The sequence below is a fragment of the Anopheles merus genome, chromosome 2R (genome assembly GCF_017562075.2).
Source record: "Anopheles merus strain MAF chromosome 2R, AmerM5.1, whole genome shotgun sequence".
Taxonomy (NCBI): domain Eukaryota; kingdom Metazoa; phylum Arthropoda; class Insecta; order Diptera; family Culicidae; genus Anopheles; species Anopheles merus.
In genome coordinates this window covers 54,234,999-54,251,540 of record NC_054082.1, presented here as the reverse complement: position 1 = coordinate 54,251,540, position 16,542 = coordinate 54,234,999, and the positions used below count along the sequence as shown (strand labels likewise).

The window sequence follows — 16,542 nt, the reverse complement described above, 5'->3', positions numbered from 1 at the left end:
AGTTCGGGAGCTCAAGTAGAACGTAAAATCTTGCGCGCCATCAAATCCTCTGTTTAAACTATTGCAAAGCAATGGAAAAGAAGCGAGGATTTCCAACTCAGGTAAGAAATAAGCTGGACGTCTTGAAACCAATCATTTGGTAACTTATAACAACATCAGACTAATGCCCATGCCACCTGTTGCGATAGAAAGAATTTGATCCTGATGTGTCAACAGCGAAGCAGTGAACAGGATTTTTGAATTTTAGCTCCACTCTTTTTTTCACCGACTGATCCAAAGGGATGTCAAAATTCATACATGTTGCGCCCAAGTCTGCCTTAGAATTTCACAGCTAATCGCATAACAAGGATCGTATTTTGGGAAGGCTCCACGATGTTGCAATACACACGATGATCTTGCGCTCTGCTGGACTAGAATGTATACTATTACGATAGACACATATCCCAAATCGAAAATATCTGTTTGATAGAAGAGATATTTCAAACATGAAGCAGCAAGAATTAGAGTGACGATCAATACGACGAAGACGATTGGGAGGTAGCGTGTTAACTTACGGTGACAATTTCGAGGTGGTAGAAGAATTTTGTTATTATTGAACAGTTTTGTTATCAGTAACTTCGGTCAACTTCGGTAACTTCGGTTTGAGCCGGTCTCGTAGTACAGTCGTCAACTCGTACGACTTAACAACATGCCCGTCATGGGTTCAAGCCCCAAATGGACCGTGCCGCCATACGTAGGACTGACTATCCTGCTATGGGGGGATCAATAAGTCACTGAAAGCCAAACCCACAAGTTGTGTGGTACAGGCAGGCCTTGACCGGCAACGGTTGTTGAGCCAAAAAGAAGAAGAAGAAGAAGAACTTCGGTCAACGATATCAGCAGCGAAACTATCAAAATAATAATATAAATTATTAAAATTACGAAAGGGGCATCGTGCATACTTTGGTCTTCACCATCTGAGCTTATTTTCGAAGTGGTAAAAACTACATCATTTTGCTACTAAATCTTAATCTATATTTTTCTTGGAAATTGTTTAACAATGAGTTACAAAATATACACGATTTTTATATAACACTCCAATAAAAAAAAAGAGTCTTGGATTTTATCCTTACAATCCCTTTAAGATACATCTTAGACAGATTTCACTGTATATATTTTTATTTATTGTGTTTTTGAACTTATGTTACCAAAACAAAATGTAGTGTTATCATAACCCAAATACCTTGATTATGCACGGTAAAGCCAACAATCATTATTGATTCATCTTCTTCTTTGTCACAACAACCGTTGTCGGTCAAGACCTACCACACCTGGTACCAAACACTAGTAGGCTTGGATTTCTGTTACTTGTTTTTATTAACCATTGCAGTATAGTTAGTTCTACGTATGGCGGCCATGACCATGTCCATTCGGGATTTGAACCCATGACGGGCACGTTGTTAAGTCGTTCGAGTTGACGACTGTATCACGAAAACCCGGTCCAATTATTGGTCGTCTATAGAAATTTATGACGGAAAAGTCCGTAAAAAATTTAACATATAACCTGTAATGTAATTATTTTAATCAATGACTATAGGTTTACCAGCTGTTCATGATCAAAAATCAAGTCAGAAAATATCACAAGACACTAGATAGCTGCAAAAAAAAAAATTGTTACCATCATAACTATCGCCGCAAATGTTCGCCACGATTGAACTATTGTAAAACAAAATAATTAATCCGCCCCCGGATAATCGATGTTCTACTGTATATATTTAAAAAAACACTTGTTAGTTGTTGGACTTTTGGATTACGTTAGCCAAGCGACTCGACGCACATACTCAGAGGAACGAATAATCTTAGAGGAAATTCAGGAATTTCAGGAAACCAAGAAAAGAGAGTTTTATTCTAGTCGTGCTCGCAGCAGGATATTTTGGATGCAATCAAGGAAAATTGAAAGAGATTTTCGATGTGAGACACGGTGAGAACAATGAGAATTTTCTAAGGGCCTCACAAAGATCATGAAAATTTGCTACTCTTGAACGCTCGATCTAATCCGACCCTTTGTATAGTCACGGCTAATCGTCACGCAATCAATCACTCTATAGTTTTCTTGCTATTATTCCTAACTCTTAATGCTAATGCTGGAAATCAAGCTATAATTTAAAAACATCCATAATTCAAAGATGTTTTGATTTGCAAAGCATTAATAGAACATGCCGGACGTTGGATCTTGGTCCCATAATCTTAAGCAGATGCAATCAAACTTTTTTGTTCGGTGGGCCACTTGTTAACCCGGAAATCCTTTCGCTACCGCAATATCTGTGTCTATTATCGATGTTTTTTTTTTATTCAGGAGGGACGGCTTTGCCGTATTACTTAACTATTATCAATGTTAAAGATATTCCATTTCAAATATAAATTGAATTAATCATAACTTCGTAGTGTTGCGAGCCGGACACAGAACAATCAGGGACCTCATGTAGCCCGCAGGCCACCAGTTTGACATACCTGATCTTGAGGAACGATCTGTCGCTCCTCCAACCGATTGATAACGAAAGGCGGAGAGATGGCGAACACACGTGCGTATTGCAGCGCCAATTCAAATTCTGTTTTAGGTTGAAATAAAACAGGGCGCAAATGTCGGTACCACGCCCCCTGTACAGACCCCTTAAACTATGCTTTGGAACACATTTCATCCCACTTCCCACACGGCAAGTGTCAGTGACCGGTGCATTGCTGCACTACGGCATGTATTACAATTTTCATTGGAATGATGGACTGTTGAGGCATCACGACCAACTTTTTAGAAGTGTTTGTCCTTCTTGCGTTTAGCAATGCATAGCTAATAATGAAAAAGGAACCGCTTAAAACAATTACCATTGGTCGCAAGATCTCGCTCAAGGAACACCCTCAGAAACGGTGTGCGTGTGCGGTCCTGGTACGTCCCCGTGCGTAAAGTTACCCATCCTCGAAATGCCAAGCGCTCCGGAGCGGGCGTTTCGGTGGCGATCCATGCGATAATCAAACGAGTCTTTCGGCTGTTTGGTGGAAAAAGAGCTGATAGGTAGAGCAGTGCAGAGCTACTTCAGGAAAGCGGGAAGAGAGAGTTTGATTCGACGCTTGCCTTCTGCTGGCTAGCAAGCATCGACAGCAAACAGCCTGACGGAAAAGGATGCTCTAGTACGACGCATGAAACAGAGCACATGCTGCTTTTCATCCTTCCTTGCGTGCATCGTGCGCGAGTGACAAGGAAAGGGAATGTGCTCGAAGCGGCCCAACACATTCATGAGAACATCGGCAACGTTGTAATGTTTGGGTGTGTTGCATCTGCCCCTTCTTCATACATTTTTGTACGCGAATTAGCTTGCCGGGGTCGGTCGGGGTGTACTTTGATTGTTTCTGGGCCGGCTTCGAACACATTTCCATAGGCAGATTGACTGGCAGGCAGGCAACACGCTTGGAATCTAGCCCCGGACACTAGGAGGCCTTGCGGTTTGACTGTGTAGTCACACTTGGGAGTGTGTTTGTGTGTGTGTGCGTGCTTGCGTGCGTAAAATAAACGCCCGTTGTGCGTACCGAGGACCTCCTTCATTTGTACGATGCAGTACGATGGGATGAGCATAAAATGCGAGAAAAGTATTGCAATCGATGCGATTATATGCATCTGTCCTGAAACAATTGTATTGTATGGTTGTTTGTGTGACAATCAATCGACGACTGTACAAATTAAAATATATCATAGTTTTTTTAGTTTTGAAATTTGCATATGGCAGACATGTCAAACATACGGCCCGTAAATAAATTTGGCAGTTATTTGCATGAAGCAGGAATAGATTGTAGATCATAAAACAAAAAGAAAAACATGGCTGAGCTAATTTTGTTTCGTTTATGATGAAGGTTTGAGTCTTATTAGTTTGAGTAATTTACTCATAGTGGCTTTTTGACAAATCAGCCGCAAAGACGGCATGTAGCGTGTATTTTTTTATTATAATTAGGCTCCCAAAGACAGACTCATGTGACTTAGAGGATCTTTGGACAGTTCAGGTCAATATCTTTAGTAATCTTGAAAAACGCTTTAAAAAATAGGTTATTTTAGGAGATCGACGTAACGATGGAAAGTTACTTTTCCTTAACATAATGACCTCATACCTATCCAATGTTTACCGATGTAGTGTTATAATTATGAGTTGTCGTTATTAGTCATTGGCGCTGACAAAAGGCTGCATTTATAATTCGTGTGTCTATTAAATGGCCTAAGTTTAGAGCACTAGTTCCGAAAATTATTAAAATGGCTACGCTTGGTTTTCCATGAGTGTTTTTAGATATTGGCTCAATTTGTTGTACTCGCTTAAAGCCACAGCCGCAGAGTAAATATCATGAACTGGTTCGATTAGTACGGTTTTATTTCCCTATTCCTTATTTCTGCATAATCAACTATTTATGGGATTTTTTTTGTTATAAATCGATTCGTTGGAGCCTATCAAAGTATGTAGATATGATTCTAGGTCCAAGGATATGTCTTTAATGATTTACGCCGATAGAAAGCCACGGCTAAGGAAAAACCAACAGTTGACCATACATTAAAAATTATTATTATTTAAAAGTTCCTCCAAAACAGTGGAAAAATCATTCATATGCCCATTAAATCAATACTTAAATAGAATCTTTAAAAAAGTATAAGAAACCTCTACAACCACTTAATCTTTCCTGTCTGTTTTTTTTTTTGGTTTTTTATAAGACAAAATAGATTTCAATACAGATTTAAAACTGGAATTTGAATCAGTGAAACCTCCCCTTTCCTGCTGAACTGCGGAACCGAAAGAATATTTTTAACTGCATTCCGGCCCGCGTCCCAAAACGAGTTTGACATCACTGGCATATGGGAAGGAAAACACGAAGGGAGAAAATTATGCTCATGGGAGTAAAATAGGCCGGAGACGCATTGTCCAGGGGAATCGTGCATACCGCATCCGAGCGGAGGATGCAAACGCTCTGGGCGTGTTTGAGTGACGCATCCTCCGGATTATCTTTGGCGGTGTGTTCGAACATGAAGCGTGGAGGAGAAGGATGAACCACGAGCTTGCTGAGCTGTACGGCGAACCGAGCATCCTGACGGTGGCGAAAGCTGGCAGGATACGATGGCCGGGGCATGTCATGAGGATGCCGGACTCATGCCCCACCAAGAAGGTGTTCGACAGCGATCCCCAGTTCGGCATAAGGCGCAGGGGAGCACAGCGAACGCGATGGCTGGACCAGGCGAAGCGAGGCCTGTCGGAAATCGGGTGTGTACATGGATGGGCCAGGGCTGGCTGCAGCCAGGGACCGAGCATTATTGAGGCATAGACTATGCAGTCGGATATATGGTGGTCAAAGTCATTGTTGTGGGGCACGATCGATACGGGGATAGAACCTGCGATGGACAATGTTGTTACGCGGTGCGAGTTGACGACTGTTTCACGAGACCGTCCCGTTGAGAAGAAACGAAAGAAATAACAAGGTAAACATAGGTAGATCTTTTAAATTTCTCAACGTTTTCCAAACCATTACGAGTGGTATGAGCATATTTAGCTCTCTTTTTTTTGTTTTCCGCATATTTTTTATATTTTGACATTTTGCATCGAGCTATACTTAGCCATTCATCTTAAAAACTTTCTTCAAACGTAACGAAACAGAAAGCGTGAAATGTGGAATCAAGCACATTTTTCAGGTTCATGGTTTTTGCAATTCCACTTTTTTTGTTGTTTGTTTGATTAACTTGAAACTAACTTAATAATTTATGCTCATTGTTTGTATCGGATAGTGTCGCTATCCGAATAGTGACGAAGCTTGCAAAGCCAATCGATCAAATAGAAACAATGAAAGTTGTTGTACGAATAAATAAATTGTGAATTGTGAAGATCAAAGGTAATTCGAATTTGAAATAATCTGTATCTTAACATCAATTCACCAACCAACAGGGAGCCCGTGGGAACTGCCGATGAGTAAGGTCTTTTATCGCGTTGGAAAGGAGCGAAGGTCATCCTGGGTGTTATGCAAGCAACCATAAGTTATCCATTGTCACAAATAACAGCCGTGTTCGTGGTACAGCACTTAGCTAAAACAAACCATTTAGGAGCGATGAGAGATGAGAAAAAAATAAGGAAAAAGTTATTACTAATTGTATACAACACGGGCAAGAACAAACAAAGCAATGTAAAAGCCAAAACAATCAAATATACATAATGGTCAATAAACCACATGGTGAATACAATGAAGGATATAAAAAGTAACAAAATACAAATGAACCTACATGTGAAGATTGATAATTAAAATGCAAAGAAATAATGAAAAATGAATGGTTAAACACACATAAACACATAAACAAGATCACATACAAACATACACATTAAAGCATGATTTCGAATTGAACTCAATTATTGTAATATTGCATCAATTATGTGCAATACTACTTATAACCCACATCAAACAAATAAACATTCTTGGTTCGTTTTTTAGAATTATTTTTTAAGGTTTGTTTGTTTGTGTTGTTAAATATTTCAAAAATTTAAACCCGCAAATAATGAACTTTTTGGATATTTGCAATAGAATTACCTACACATCAATATGCGAGAATACAGATGATCCCTTCTCTGTCCTATTGGCGTTTAAAAATCGATCGCGTTGGATTTAACAGAACATCAAAGAAACATCAAATCTCCACCACCAATGAGCAAAGAGCAATGGAGACAGTGCTTAAATTTTTTATAATGCTCTCTTGGTGTGTTTGTTCGTTTTTGTACGATTTCTTCATTTTATCTATCTTTCGGAGGTTCGCGTTCATTTGGTTGAACTTCCAGAAAACTTCTCCAAACAGTAAACAATCCGAGAGTGGTAATTACACTTACAATGCGCTGTGACTTACAACAATTATATGTACATTGGTATGATCTTACAAAATAGAATAAGTTACTCGATTTACTATCAGCACGCAGGGTCTGGTTAGCAATACACTGCCCGCCGTTCCATTCGCTTGGCAAGCGAACAGCGACAGTTGGACAGCTTTTACAGATACACAACTGCATACGATGCGCAAAAATGCAATCATATTAACAACAACGGGATACAAATAGGAGGTTTCTTGGTGAGTGTATATGCTTTGGGAGCTTTGGTTTCTAGCCTCGCAAATGCACAACGGTGTTCACACAAATGCGCATTGAGTGCAAATGTAGGTGGATTAAACAGGTAGAGGACATGCTTTAGTGGCGGCAGTTTGAAGACACAAACGCGCAGAGTTTTAGTTTGACTTTCGTTGAGTGGCTGTAAACGGAACGGAGAGAGAAAAGAAGGATAGGAGGGGGGACCCTCGTTAGTGTGTTTCTGTGCGTTTTCGCAATTACCTGGATGAGAGGAACGCCGGCAGGTTTGTCAAAGCCAAGGTGCCCGAAGTTGCATATCGACTGGCGCGAAGATTGTACATCGTCCGCAAGCCAATCGATTGGGGCTACCTGGCCAAATAACCCTGCCCGGGCGCTTATAAGCCACCTCCAGATCGCTCGATGGTGATCTGCTTCTTGAGACGTTCCTGCTCCTTGCGGATTTCTTCCTGTTCCGCCACCGCAGCAAACCGCGAGTGCGATACAAATCCGGACTTGATTGCCGACATCATCTGCGAACGCGAAAGATCAACAAGCACGAATTAAACGATTACTCTTACCCAAAGGTGATCGAAGAGTGTAACGCAATCTACCATACCTGTAGGTACTCCTCCAGCTCGACCTGTCCGTTCATGTTGGTGTCGATTTCCTTGAGAATGTCGTGCAGTTCTTCGCCACTGACCTCCGCATCGCCGAACGACTTCATTGCGCGCTTAATGTCGGTGATAGACACGTAGCCCTTCTTTTCCTTGTCGATCGTTTCGAAGCGCTTCACGTACATGTCGACCTCCTGCTTGGAGAGATTGATCGGTACCTTCTCCTTCAGTGTGCGGTTAGCTTGGTGGCCCATCTGCGTCTGCAGGAAGTGTTCGCACTGCTTTATCTGACGTTCCTTTTCGTCCTTTGACCACTTTAGCTCCTCCGCCATGATGTCTGCAATCATGGGGAGGGCCTCGATAGCGGCCTGCACATTCAGGAACGACAGTCGCAAACGGCGCGAAATCATGTCCACGCAAGTGCAGGCATACTCGCGAATGCCGTAGCGTACCTCCGCATCAATGTACGGGAATTCCGGATGCAGCTTCTTGCCGATGATGGGCCAACGCTTGCCAGTCAGCGTAGCCAGCTTGGCCACGGCAAACGCACGATCGCCGTACGATATGGCCAGATGTTTGGCTACCTCTACCTCCAGACCCAAATCCTGCACCAAGCGGATGTACATCGTCGGTGTCCATCCCTGGGCACCCTCAATCCACAGCCCATCGGTGACACAACCGCGCTCGGGCTTCAGGTTGCACGCCTTGATGGCAGCATCGATCGTGTGCTCGGCCATCGCTCGGAACGTCGTCCACTTGCCACCGGCAATCGTGATCAGCTTCGAGTCGCTCACGTGCACGATGTGGTTGCGAGCCAGCGATTGCGTGTCCTCCTTGTTCGGATCGGACACCAGCGGTCGGATGCCACTCCACGCCGACAGCACATCACCACGACGAACGTCAACGTCCTTGTTGAGATAGTTCTTGATTTCGCTCAGAATGAACTGGATCTCGTCCTCGGTGGGCGTGGGGGTGCGCGTTACATCGCACGGCGAGTCCGTAGTACCGGCGATCGTGCCGTTCAGCCAGGGCAGGAAGAAGATAACGCGACCGTCCGAAGTGTCCGGATCGAGCAGACCCATCTGCTGTGGGCTGTAGTATCCCGGCAGCACAATATGCACGCCCGAGCTCGGGCAGCAGATTTCCTTTACCGTCGGGTTATCCATTTTGCGGATCGAGTCCGTAAACGGACCGGTAGCGTTGATGATACACTTTGCCTTGATCGTCCACTCCTTTTTGCTAATATTATCGCGGACCTTGGCGCCACACAGCACATCCTTACCATCGTCGCCCTTTTTCTTCAGCAGCTCCAACACCTCGACGTGATTCGTGATGGCAGCGCCATGGCGTGCCGCGGTCAGTGCGATGGCCAGATTCATGCGTGCGTCATCCTGCTGTCCGTCGTAGTACACGATAGCTCCGCACAGTTTATCGCCGCGCAGCATAGGAAACAGTTCCAGTGCATCGGCGCGTGACAGATAGTACGAGCTTTTCACGTTACGATCGCCAGCAACGAAATCGTACGCCTTAATACCGACCCAGAAGTACGGAATTTGCCACCAGCTGAAAAACGAGACGATAAACGAGACGATATAGTCGATTAATATAGTAAACATAAGAGGTAGGATGAGAAGGTAGGTTGAAGCAAAACCAGGCAAAAACTAACGTGTAAACGGGAAGCATGATCGGCAGTGGTCTGGTCAGATGTGGCGCCGATCGCAACATTGAGGCGCGCTCGTGCAGAGCTTCTTTGACCATCCGGTACTGTTCAATGTCCAACTGTAAGCCGCACAAACCAACAACATTAGTTTAGCATTATATGGGCAGTGGAAGCAATATGATCATCTTACACCGAGAATGGCTTTCTGCAGATATCGCACACCACCATGGATCAGCTTGGTAGATCGTGACGAGGTACCGCTGGCGAAGTCGTCCGCTTCGACCAGGGCGGTTTTTAGACCGCGCGTGACCGAATCCAGTGCACAGCCTGCGCCAGTGGCTCCCCCACCGATGATCAGCACATCGTACTCTTCGTCGCTCTGCAGCGCCTTGATCTGTTCCGATCGTGAAGGCAGCGTTCGCTTACGTCGAATACGTTGCATTTCCTCCATTTGAACCTGGTTGCAAAACGAAACACACGATGGCTTGAGTTGGCCATAAACCGGGTCGGTTGCCGAGCTTACCTGATACTGGGGCGTATCTTTGTGCTGCAGGGCATAGGTGGACAGGGCGGCACCGATCGCGATACCGGCTGCTGTCACGCCGAACTTTCGAAGTCTCGATGCCATTGTTGATTAGCGGGTTCGTGCGAAAGGCTGCTGGAAACAGGGAGCATCAAAATATTTCAATTAGGAACTGCGAAGGTAAAAGTGAGCTAATGAATAGAAGATGATTTCATGGCAATTATAAAAATATTATAATCTGATTTCTATCCCAACGGTGCCGGTACTAACACGTGCTGCTTTGCCGATAGGGCTACTGATAATAAACTCCATCGAGGTTTCGCGCATTGCACGGCAGATGCAATATTCATTCGTCGTTAGTAAATACCGCTGACTTTAATCTGAAGGAAAGATCACTACGCAATGCCGTATCGCTTCATACTCAGATGGTGCGATGCAATAAATTAATCATTGTCCTCAGGAATAGAACAATTATCATTACCGTTCCGGTCCCTCTAATGCACACGACAGTAACACAGCGTTCGTACACGCCACGACTGGTGTTGTTAGTTTACGTTTTATTGCTGCGTGGCGTCCTCTTTAGAGATAAATGCCAATACGCAGCCGAACACAAGATAATTACGCGCAATGTGTGATGTGCTTTTTAACGAAACGCTTACATTTGTTTGCTCATTGAAACCTACACGTGATAAGCCAGTGACGGGCCAAGTGTCAGTATCCTCATGGGATGGTGTAATGATAGACACTGCCTCAAGTTGCCCCACCGAGTAGAGGTCATATAAAGGAGATATCGAGCAGAGAGGCAGACAACCAGTGGGAAACAAAATCACACATTACACATATACACTTCGTGCTGTGTCTCCGTGCAACGTGCAAGATGTGGACGTTTTCTACCGTCTAGACCGAGATTGTAATGTTTGGCCTTGATGATCTCCTCGCCTGTGTGTCTAAAGGTTTGAAAAGGAAAAAAAAATAAACCCCTTCGCAGTTCGCGAAATGTTTTGCCCTTGATCGTGGATCACGCTTTTGAAGAATCGTATAGCTCGAAAAAAGTATCATTAAAACACGATACGACGGCAGACAGACATCACGAAACACGCGGCTTGGCTGCGGAAAGGAAGCAGCCGTTATGTATCGCGAATGTAGCCAAGCGTGCAAAAACCATACAAAACTATGGCCGTGGCGTCGTTTGGATCGCTTAAATGACATCATCGCGCAGCATGTTGACAGAGGCTGATGATTCACAGCGACGTCGAAACATTTAAAGCGAATGGATTTATAGCACAGTGTTAGCAGCTGATTTCATGTCGCAAGGTCTAATTGTAGCTGGTACTGCTGTTACACGCACAAACATATGCTATGCTACTACAAACAGACGAACAGATAGTGGTAATCCATGATCACCCTCAGGGGGAACACAACAATCCTTTGCACCGATCAGTCACGTGATCTCACTACAACAATCAGGCGCATGATCGTGTCCTGTCTCAAGCGGCGGCAAACTAGGGCGGCAAATGAAACGCAAAACGCATCAATCAGCGTATCGTTCACAGCTGATCGTGTGATCGTACGTACCGAGCTGTACCAGTGGTACCATTCTAACGCAAAATTCAGATCCGTTGCCATCGTTGGCGCACAAAACAAGCATCAATCATGTCCGATAAACCGAGCAAATAAAGTGCAAAGAACCTCTCCCGGTGGGGTTTTCTATCGTTGCGTTGTTTTGGTTTTGTCGTACCTAAACCGTACCGTGTCGCGCTCAGCCGTTGTGACCGATCGTTAGCTAATTAAGACGGAATATCAAAACTACCCACGGTAGCAAAAACGTCGTAACATTCCATTCTATTAATACATGCACTCGAAAGACAGGGAGATCGTGCAATTCGCTCGCTACGAGACTGATGCGGGGGGAGGGTTTAGCTTAGATCGTAATCATTATCTAGCGAGATGGGCACGGTTATGTAAAAAATCGACAGCGCCAAAAAGGATCGCCCACTTCACTGCACAGTACCAAATTTAAAGCACTCGTTGCGCGTTCTACACACAAAGCACTCGAATTACGCCAACTCAACAGCGGAGGGGTTGGGTAAATTTGGGACTCTTTCATGATCGCTCTACTCGCGTTCCAATAACACTGACACGCCACGTAAAACACCTGTGTATATTCTTGAATGCCAAGATCCGGTTACATAATATTAACAGGGAATCGCTTCTGCAGTTTGCCTGCTACTGAACCGATGCACTACACACAGAACTAAGTGGCACATGTCGGAGGCTGCACTGCTCAGTGGCACGAGCTGGATGCGTAATTGCCACCCTTTTACCTTGACAAACGTTGATTCCCGTGGAGCGAAGGATTTTTTAGCTCCAACTGTCGATCGAAGCACGCCACTAGGTTGTGGCGAATGCAGGCTGTAACGGCAAGGATGCCCTTCGCAAAGATGGATATGGATCGTAGGCAAACCGGTCACGGTGTACGATCGAAAACGACTCGAGACCTCGACGTTCGGCGAGCAAGTGAACGGATATATCATCGCTGGCATCGATCGCCCCGCCACTAGCTGAATTAGCGCGCCCGGTGCCATCGGTCGGTCATCGTTCGGTTCGAACTCGTGTGCTTTTGCAGCATCCGCCCTACGGAAACGGTTTTCCCCGCTTCATTGCCTTTGCCGTTCGTGATGTTTGAGCAAGCTTTTTGAGGCTAAGATTTTCTAAAGTGTTCCGCCTATGAGCGTGCTGGCGGAGTGTGTACGTTATTATATCACCAGACTGGGATGCAGTCGGTGACCGGGTTTCGTCAAGCCGGGGCAGGTGGAATATGCTATAAATAAGCAGACGAACGGACGACGGGGAAAAGAATTAAAAAAAACCAGCATAGGGTGGAACGGGGGTGGGGGGGGGGCTTGGCAAGTGGTGATCAATTCTCGCGATCGATGCACTTTCGCTGGTGTGTCGCACACTTGGCTTCGTGCCGGTTTGAAGTAGTATTAGTGACGCCACACGTTTGGACGCTTTTCATACACTATTTCAAAGAAATTGATCTTTTTATGCTTTCAAAAAGAGGGAATATTTTTTGTGAATATCACACACCTACTAGAGGCATAGCATTATTTCGGCATGGCATTATTTAGTGTATTATCAGCATCATTGTGAGCACTAAATACGTTATTACAGCAACTTTCAACTGTCGTTACAGGAAGTCACGTGCACGTTTACACCAATGAATCTCTCACCATGTGTGCGTATTGACCCTGAACGTGTATAAATGCACCAAGAGTGGGAGAGAGTGCACTGTTTCACCGCTGATCATTCGCTGTACATGTGCAAGTTGCAGCGTGCAGGTATGTGCGGATATCCAGAATGCAACAGCTGTACAGGGGGTACATACCAGTAACTGATAAGATCTCGCGCAAGTTACGGTGTTAGTGTGCCGAACGTGCGTGTAGTAGAGCTGCACCGTGTTTAATTTGCACTCATACCGTTACTGAACGGCGCAAATACACTGCATCCTGCCATCGCCGCTGGTGTACCGAATGCAGTTCTAGGTGCTAGGTTGTGTAATCGCCATAATGATGACGATGACGATATACAAACTCGCGCTTCACCGCTTTCCAATGATACTACAGTTTTATCGATAAGCAGCGAGTGTTTCCAATCGGCCGGAAATTGTTCTACATTGAAGAGTTTTATTTAACTTCGTTATATGGACGCACGCTCGCTCGTGCCTGCTCCTCGTACATGCTCCCGTATCTTTCAATGTCACGGCGCTTATACTGTTGTGTGTACCGTTTTATTGTTTTAATAAAATGGCTCAATTTTCGTAATCCTCGTGTAAATAATCTCAAGTATGGAGACCTTCGAGTGGTTCTATTGATTAAATCACTTCGAAACCCTTACTTATAATTCCTGCAAAGGACTTTATGCTTTATCGTCAAACACTCACCATTCTGCATGAGAAAAAGGTATAGCCAAACAAACCCTTTTCGAATCGACCTGCGAATAGAGTTGTTTTGTTACTCGCATTGTTGGCCGGTGAGCGATCAATAATAAATGTGCTTCCCACGCATCACCGACTAACGTAGCCAAAGCTGTACCAAATCTTACAACCGCCAGAGGGAAGATTTATTAAAGGTTGCGCGCTTCTGCATTGTACAAAAATAGAAACAATTCCGACCTACAAAAGCGTCCCACTGTCCCATGAATTACTTTTGCCAGGGATTGTGTCACCGGAGAGCAACAAACGTGTGTATTAAAGGTAGAAACAAAACTCCAACCTCGTCAACCATTGCCAAAACGATAGACAAATGGAAAAATAGCGAACGATACCAGATGGAAGATATAAGCACCTTCCTCATTTTGCCGTATGCCGATGCGTTTGTTGTTTGTTTTCATTACATTTTCTGGAGTAACCTTCACATTTGACCAACATTTCCCCTCGTTGGGAAATTGATTACAGCACGCACTCACACACTTGCACTGTAGGTGGTGTAGGAAAATCAGACGTTCTAGGCGCCGTACGTAAGGCGGCAGATACGGAAACGAAAAGCAAATAAAAACATGAACTTGTGGCTGCATATCACTGCACTTTTGCAAGGTAAATAGCCTGATGTGGATACGTTTTATAATGTTGACCCGACTACTCAGGCTTTGGCTTTCCTTACCGAATGCGACTAGATAGATGGAAGGATTCCTCGATACTACTGGCTCTACCCGATCTCTTGGACGAATATTCACTCGTTTAAAGAGATAAAGAAATAGAGAGGGAGAGAGAGAGAGCGTTGCTGCACAAGTGCGCATGATCTATTACCGTACACTGAAGAAAGACTAGTTCAGGGCACCAAATGGAACGGCAAGATTTACATCAATAGTGAACTGTTACTAATCCATGATAACCTTACAGAAAATGCCCATAATATTCATAAAGTGTTACTATCGGCATCATATAATACGGCTTAGACTTCCACTTTAAAATCGAATCCTGAATCGAGTTTGATGTAAATATTATGAAAATTATTGACAAATTCTTTCGCCAGGATAGTTCAATGATCTCAAATTATTTTTTTTTAGCATCCCCTCTCTCACATCTCCCATATGGTCTAGTGGCTAGGATATCTGGCTTTCACCCAGAAGGCCCGGGTTCGATTCCCGGTATGGGAAAGAACTTTTTTTCCTTCTGTTATGTATTTTTACGATTGCACTTTCATGCTGGATTTTAGTTCAATTACAATTATTGACTTAATTTCTCAACATTCTCTAGTACCAAAACAACAATGTAATTAAATACTTCAATATTGATTAAAACATTTCTTTCCACAATCACAGGTTCTAGTAGTTTGATAGAAAATTCAAGTAAAGATCAAAATGTTATTATTTACTTTACATTAACCTGTTACTGTTTATCTAGATTATTTGATTATAAAGCATCAAGGCCAGGCCATTGTTTCTCAACAAAGAAAAAAAAAATTATGCACGACATTTTAAGATCCACTCACCGACAGAGAAGCCCATCTGAGCCGCTGAACGTAATACAAATGCATGCTCATAGTTCCTGGTGCACAGTTCAGCATCAATATCTGGGATACGTTGCTTCAGATCATGGTAGTACTTTACCGGCACCCATCCGTCCTTACTGCCATAATACAGCTTAATGCGCTGCTTGTTCTTGATCAGCGTATCCGTATCCAGTTCCTTTACCTTTTCCATCTCATCAATTGCCAGGAACCATATTTTATCAATTACACTGGGATTCATATACTTCAGACCGGTTCCCAGGTAGTACTTTGGGATTCCATCCACCAGGTAGTACATATAGATAATCCAAGTCCGAATAAACAAGGGCAGCATGTCGAACATTCGGTAAAACCATTGCCACACGAACCACATAGGATTAATGATTCTGGTCACTATGAAACCGTTTCTCGATTTGGCCATCCGTTCCAGGGTAGGAAAGAGAAAGTAGCAATGTTGAATGCGGTCGCTTATGTCAGGAACTTTGAGCAGTTCCAGCGCCATGTACGCTCCTATCGAGTGACCGATTAGATGAATTTTTACATCCTCGGGAACGTACTTCCGTATGAACTCTATCTTGTGCTGTAGCTGCCCTTTTAAGTTAAACATTTCTTCGTTCCCTTTCAATGCGGGCACCGGTTTCTTGTACGGGCTTTCATCTGCTTCATCGTGGCCTGCCTGACCTGTAGGAATGCGGGATAGCAGCAGTAGATAATGTTTAAAACAGCAAACAAATACAAATTAACATTTTACTCACCAATCACCCACACTGGCAGTTCTTTGTTCAAGCACTCATATACGGTGGAGAGAAACTTCGTGTAAAATCCAGGCAGTCCTGGGTTGCCGGTAATGCATAGGACGATTTCCTTCTGATCGCCAAGCGATTCCTCGATCCACTTACCCCACGTTAGTATATGGGTAGGGACTTTTGCGATGACTGGATAAGACTCTTGCATGATGCTTGCAGTATTGCCGGTTTGTCTGTACAGAGTATAGGTCGACCGAACGGATGCAGCAGTGAGTTGAGCTCTTCTTGCCACTCCGCAAAAAAGTTTACAATACATGAGCAATTATCTGTGGAACATACGAGGCTTTTGGAAAATCAAACTGTCAACTGAATAACAACAATATCGAGGTTTA

General features: G+C 43.9%; 2 protein-coding genes and 1 non-coding gene across 7 annotated transcripts; 1 reads left to right on the top strand and 2 right to left on the bottom strand.

The window, feature by feature from the left end:
• Positions 1-5,554: 5,554 nt before the first annotated feature.
• On the bottom strand, positions 5,555-14,618 carry LOC121588282 (glycerol-3-phosphate dehydrogenase, mitochondrial). 5 transcript variants are annotated; one of them, XR_006004166.1, is made up of 7 exons: positions 12,219-12,433; positions 9,895-10,026; positions 9,562-9,828; positions 9,378-9,490; positions 7,714-9,274; positions 7,359-7,627; positions 5,555-6,076 (listed from the first exon to the last, which is right to left on the bottom strand). XR_006004166.1 is itself a non-coding variant. In XM_041906023.1 (7 exons), the coding sequence occupies exons 2-7, from the start codon at positions 9,997-9,999 to the stop codon at positions 7,256-7,258; spliced, it is 2,193 nt and encodes a 730-aa protein (XP_041761957.1). In that variant the 5' UTR covers positions 10,000-10,026; positions 14,556-14,618; the 3' UTR covers positions 6,613-7,255. The 5 variants fall into 5 exon arrangements, 4 of the variants coding, with proteins under 4 accessions (XP_041761957.1, XP_041761958.1, XP_041761956.1 ...); XM_041906023.1 differs by lacking the exons at positions 5,555-6,076; positions 12,219-12,433 and adding exons at positions 6,613-7,278; positions 14,556-14,618 and having other exon boundaries at positions 7,504-7,627; XM_041906024.1 differs by lacking the exons at positions 5,555-6,076; positions 12,219-12,433 and adding exons at positions 6,613-7,278; positions 14,556-14,592 and having other exon boundaries at positions 7,504-7,627; positions 9,895-10,029.
• A 361-nt stretch (positions 14,619-14,979) lies between these two features.
• On the top strand, positions 14,980-15,051 carry Trnae-uuc. Its single transcript has one exon. It is a non-coding gene; the product is annotated as a tRNA-Glu (tRNA).
• Positions 15,052-15,239: 188 nt separating this feature from the next.
• LOC121588165 (lipid droplet-associated hydrolase) lies at positions 15,240-16,521 on the bottom strand. The gene is made up of 2 exons (XM_041905815.1): positions 16,160-16,521; positions 15,240-16,085 (listed from the first exon to the last, which is right to left on the bottom strand). The coding sequence occupies exons 1-2, from the start codon at positions 16,464-16,466 to the stop codon at positions 15,358-15,360; spliced, it is 1,035 nt and encodes a 344-aa protein (XP_041761749.1). The 5' UTR covers positions 16,467-16,521; the 3' UTR covers positions 15,240-15,357.
• Between the last annotated feature and the right edge of the window lie 21 nt (positions 16,522-16,542).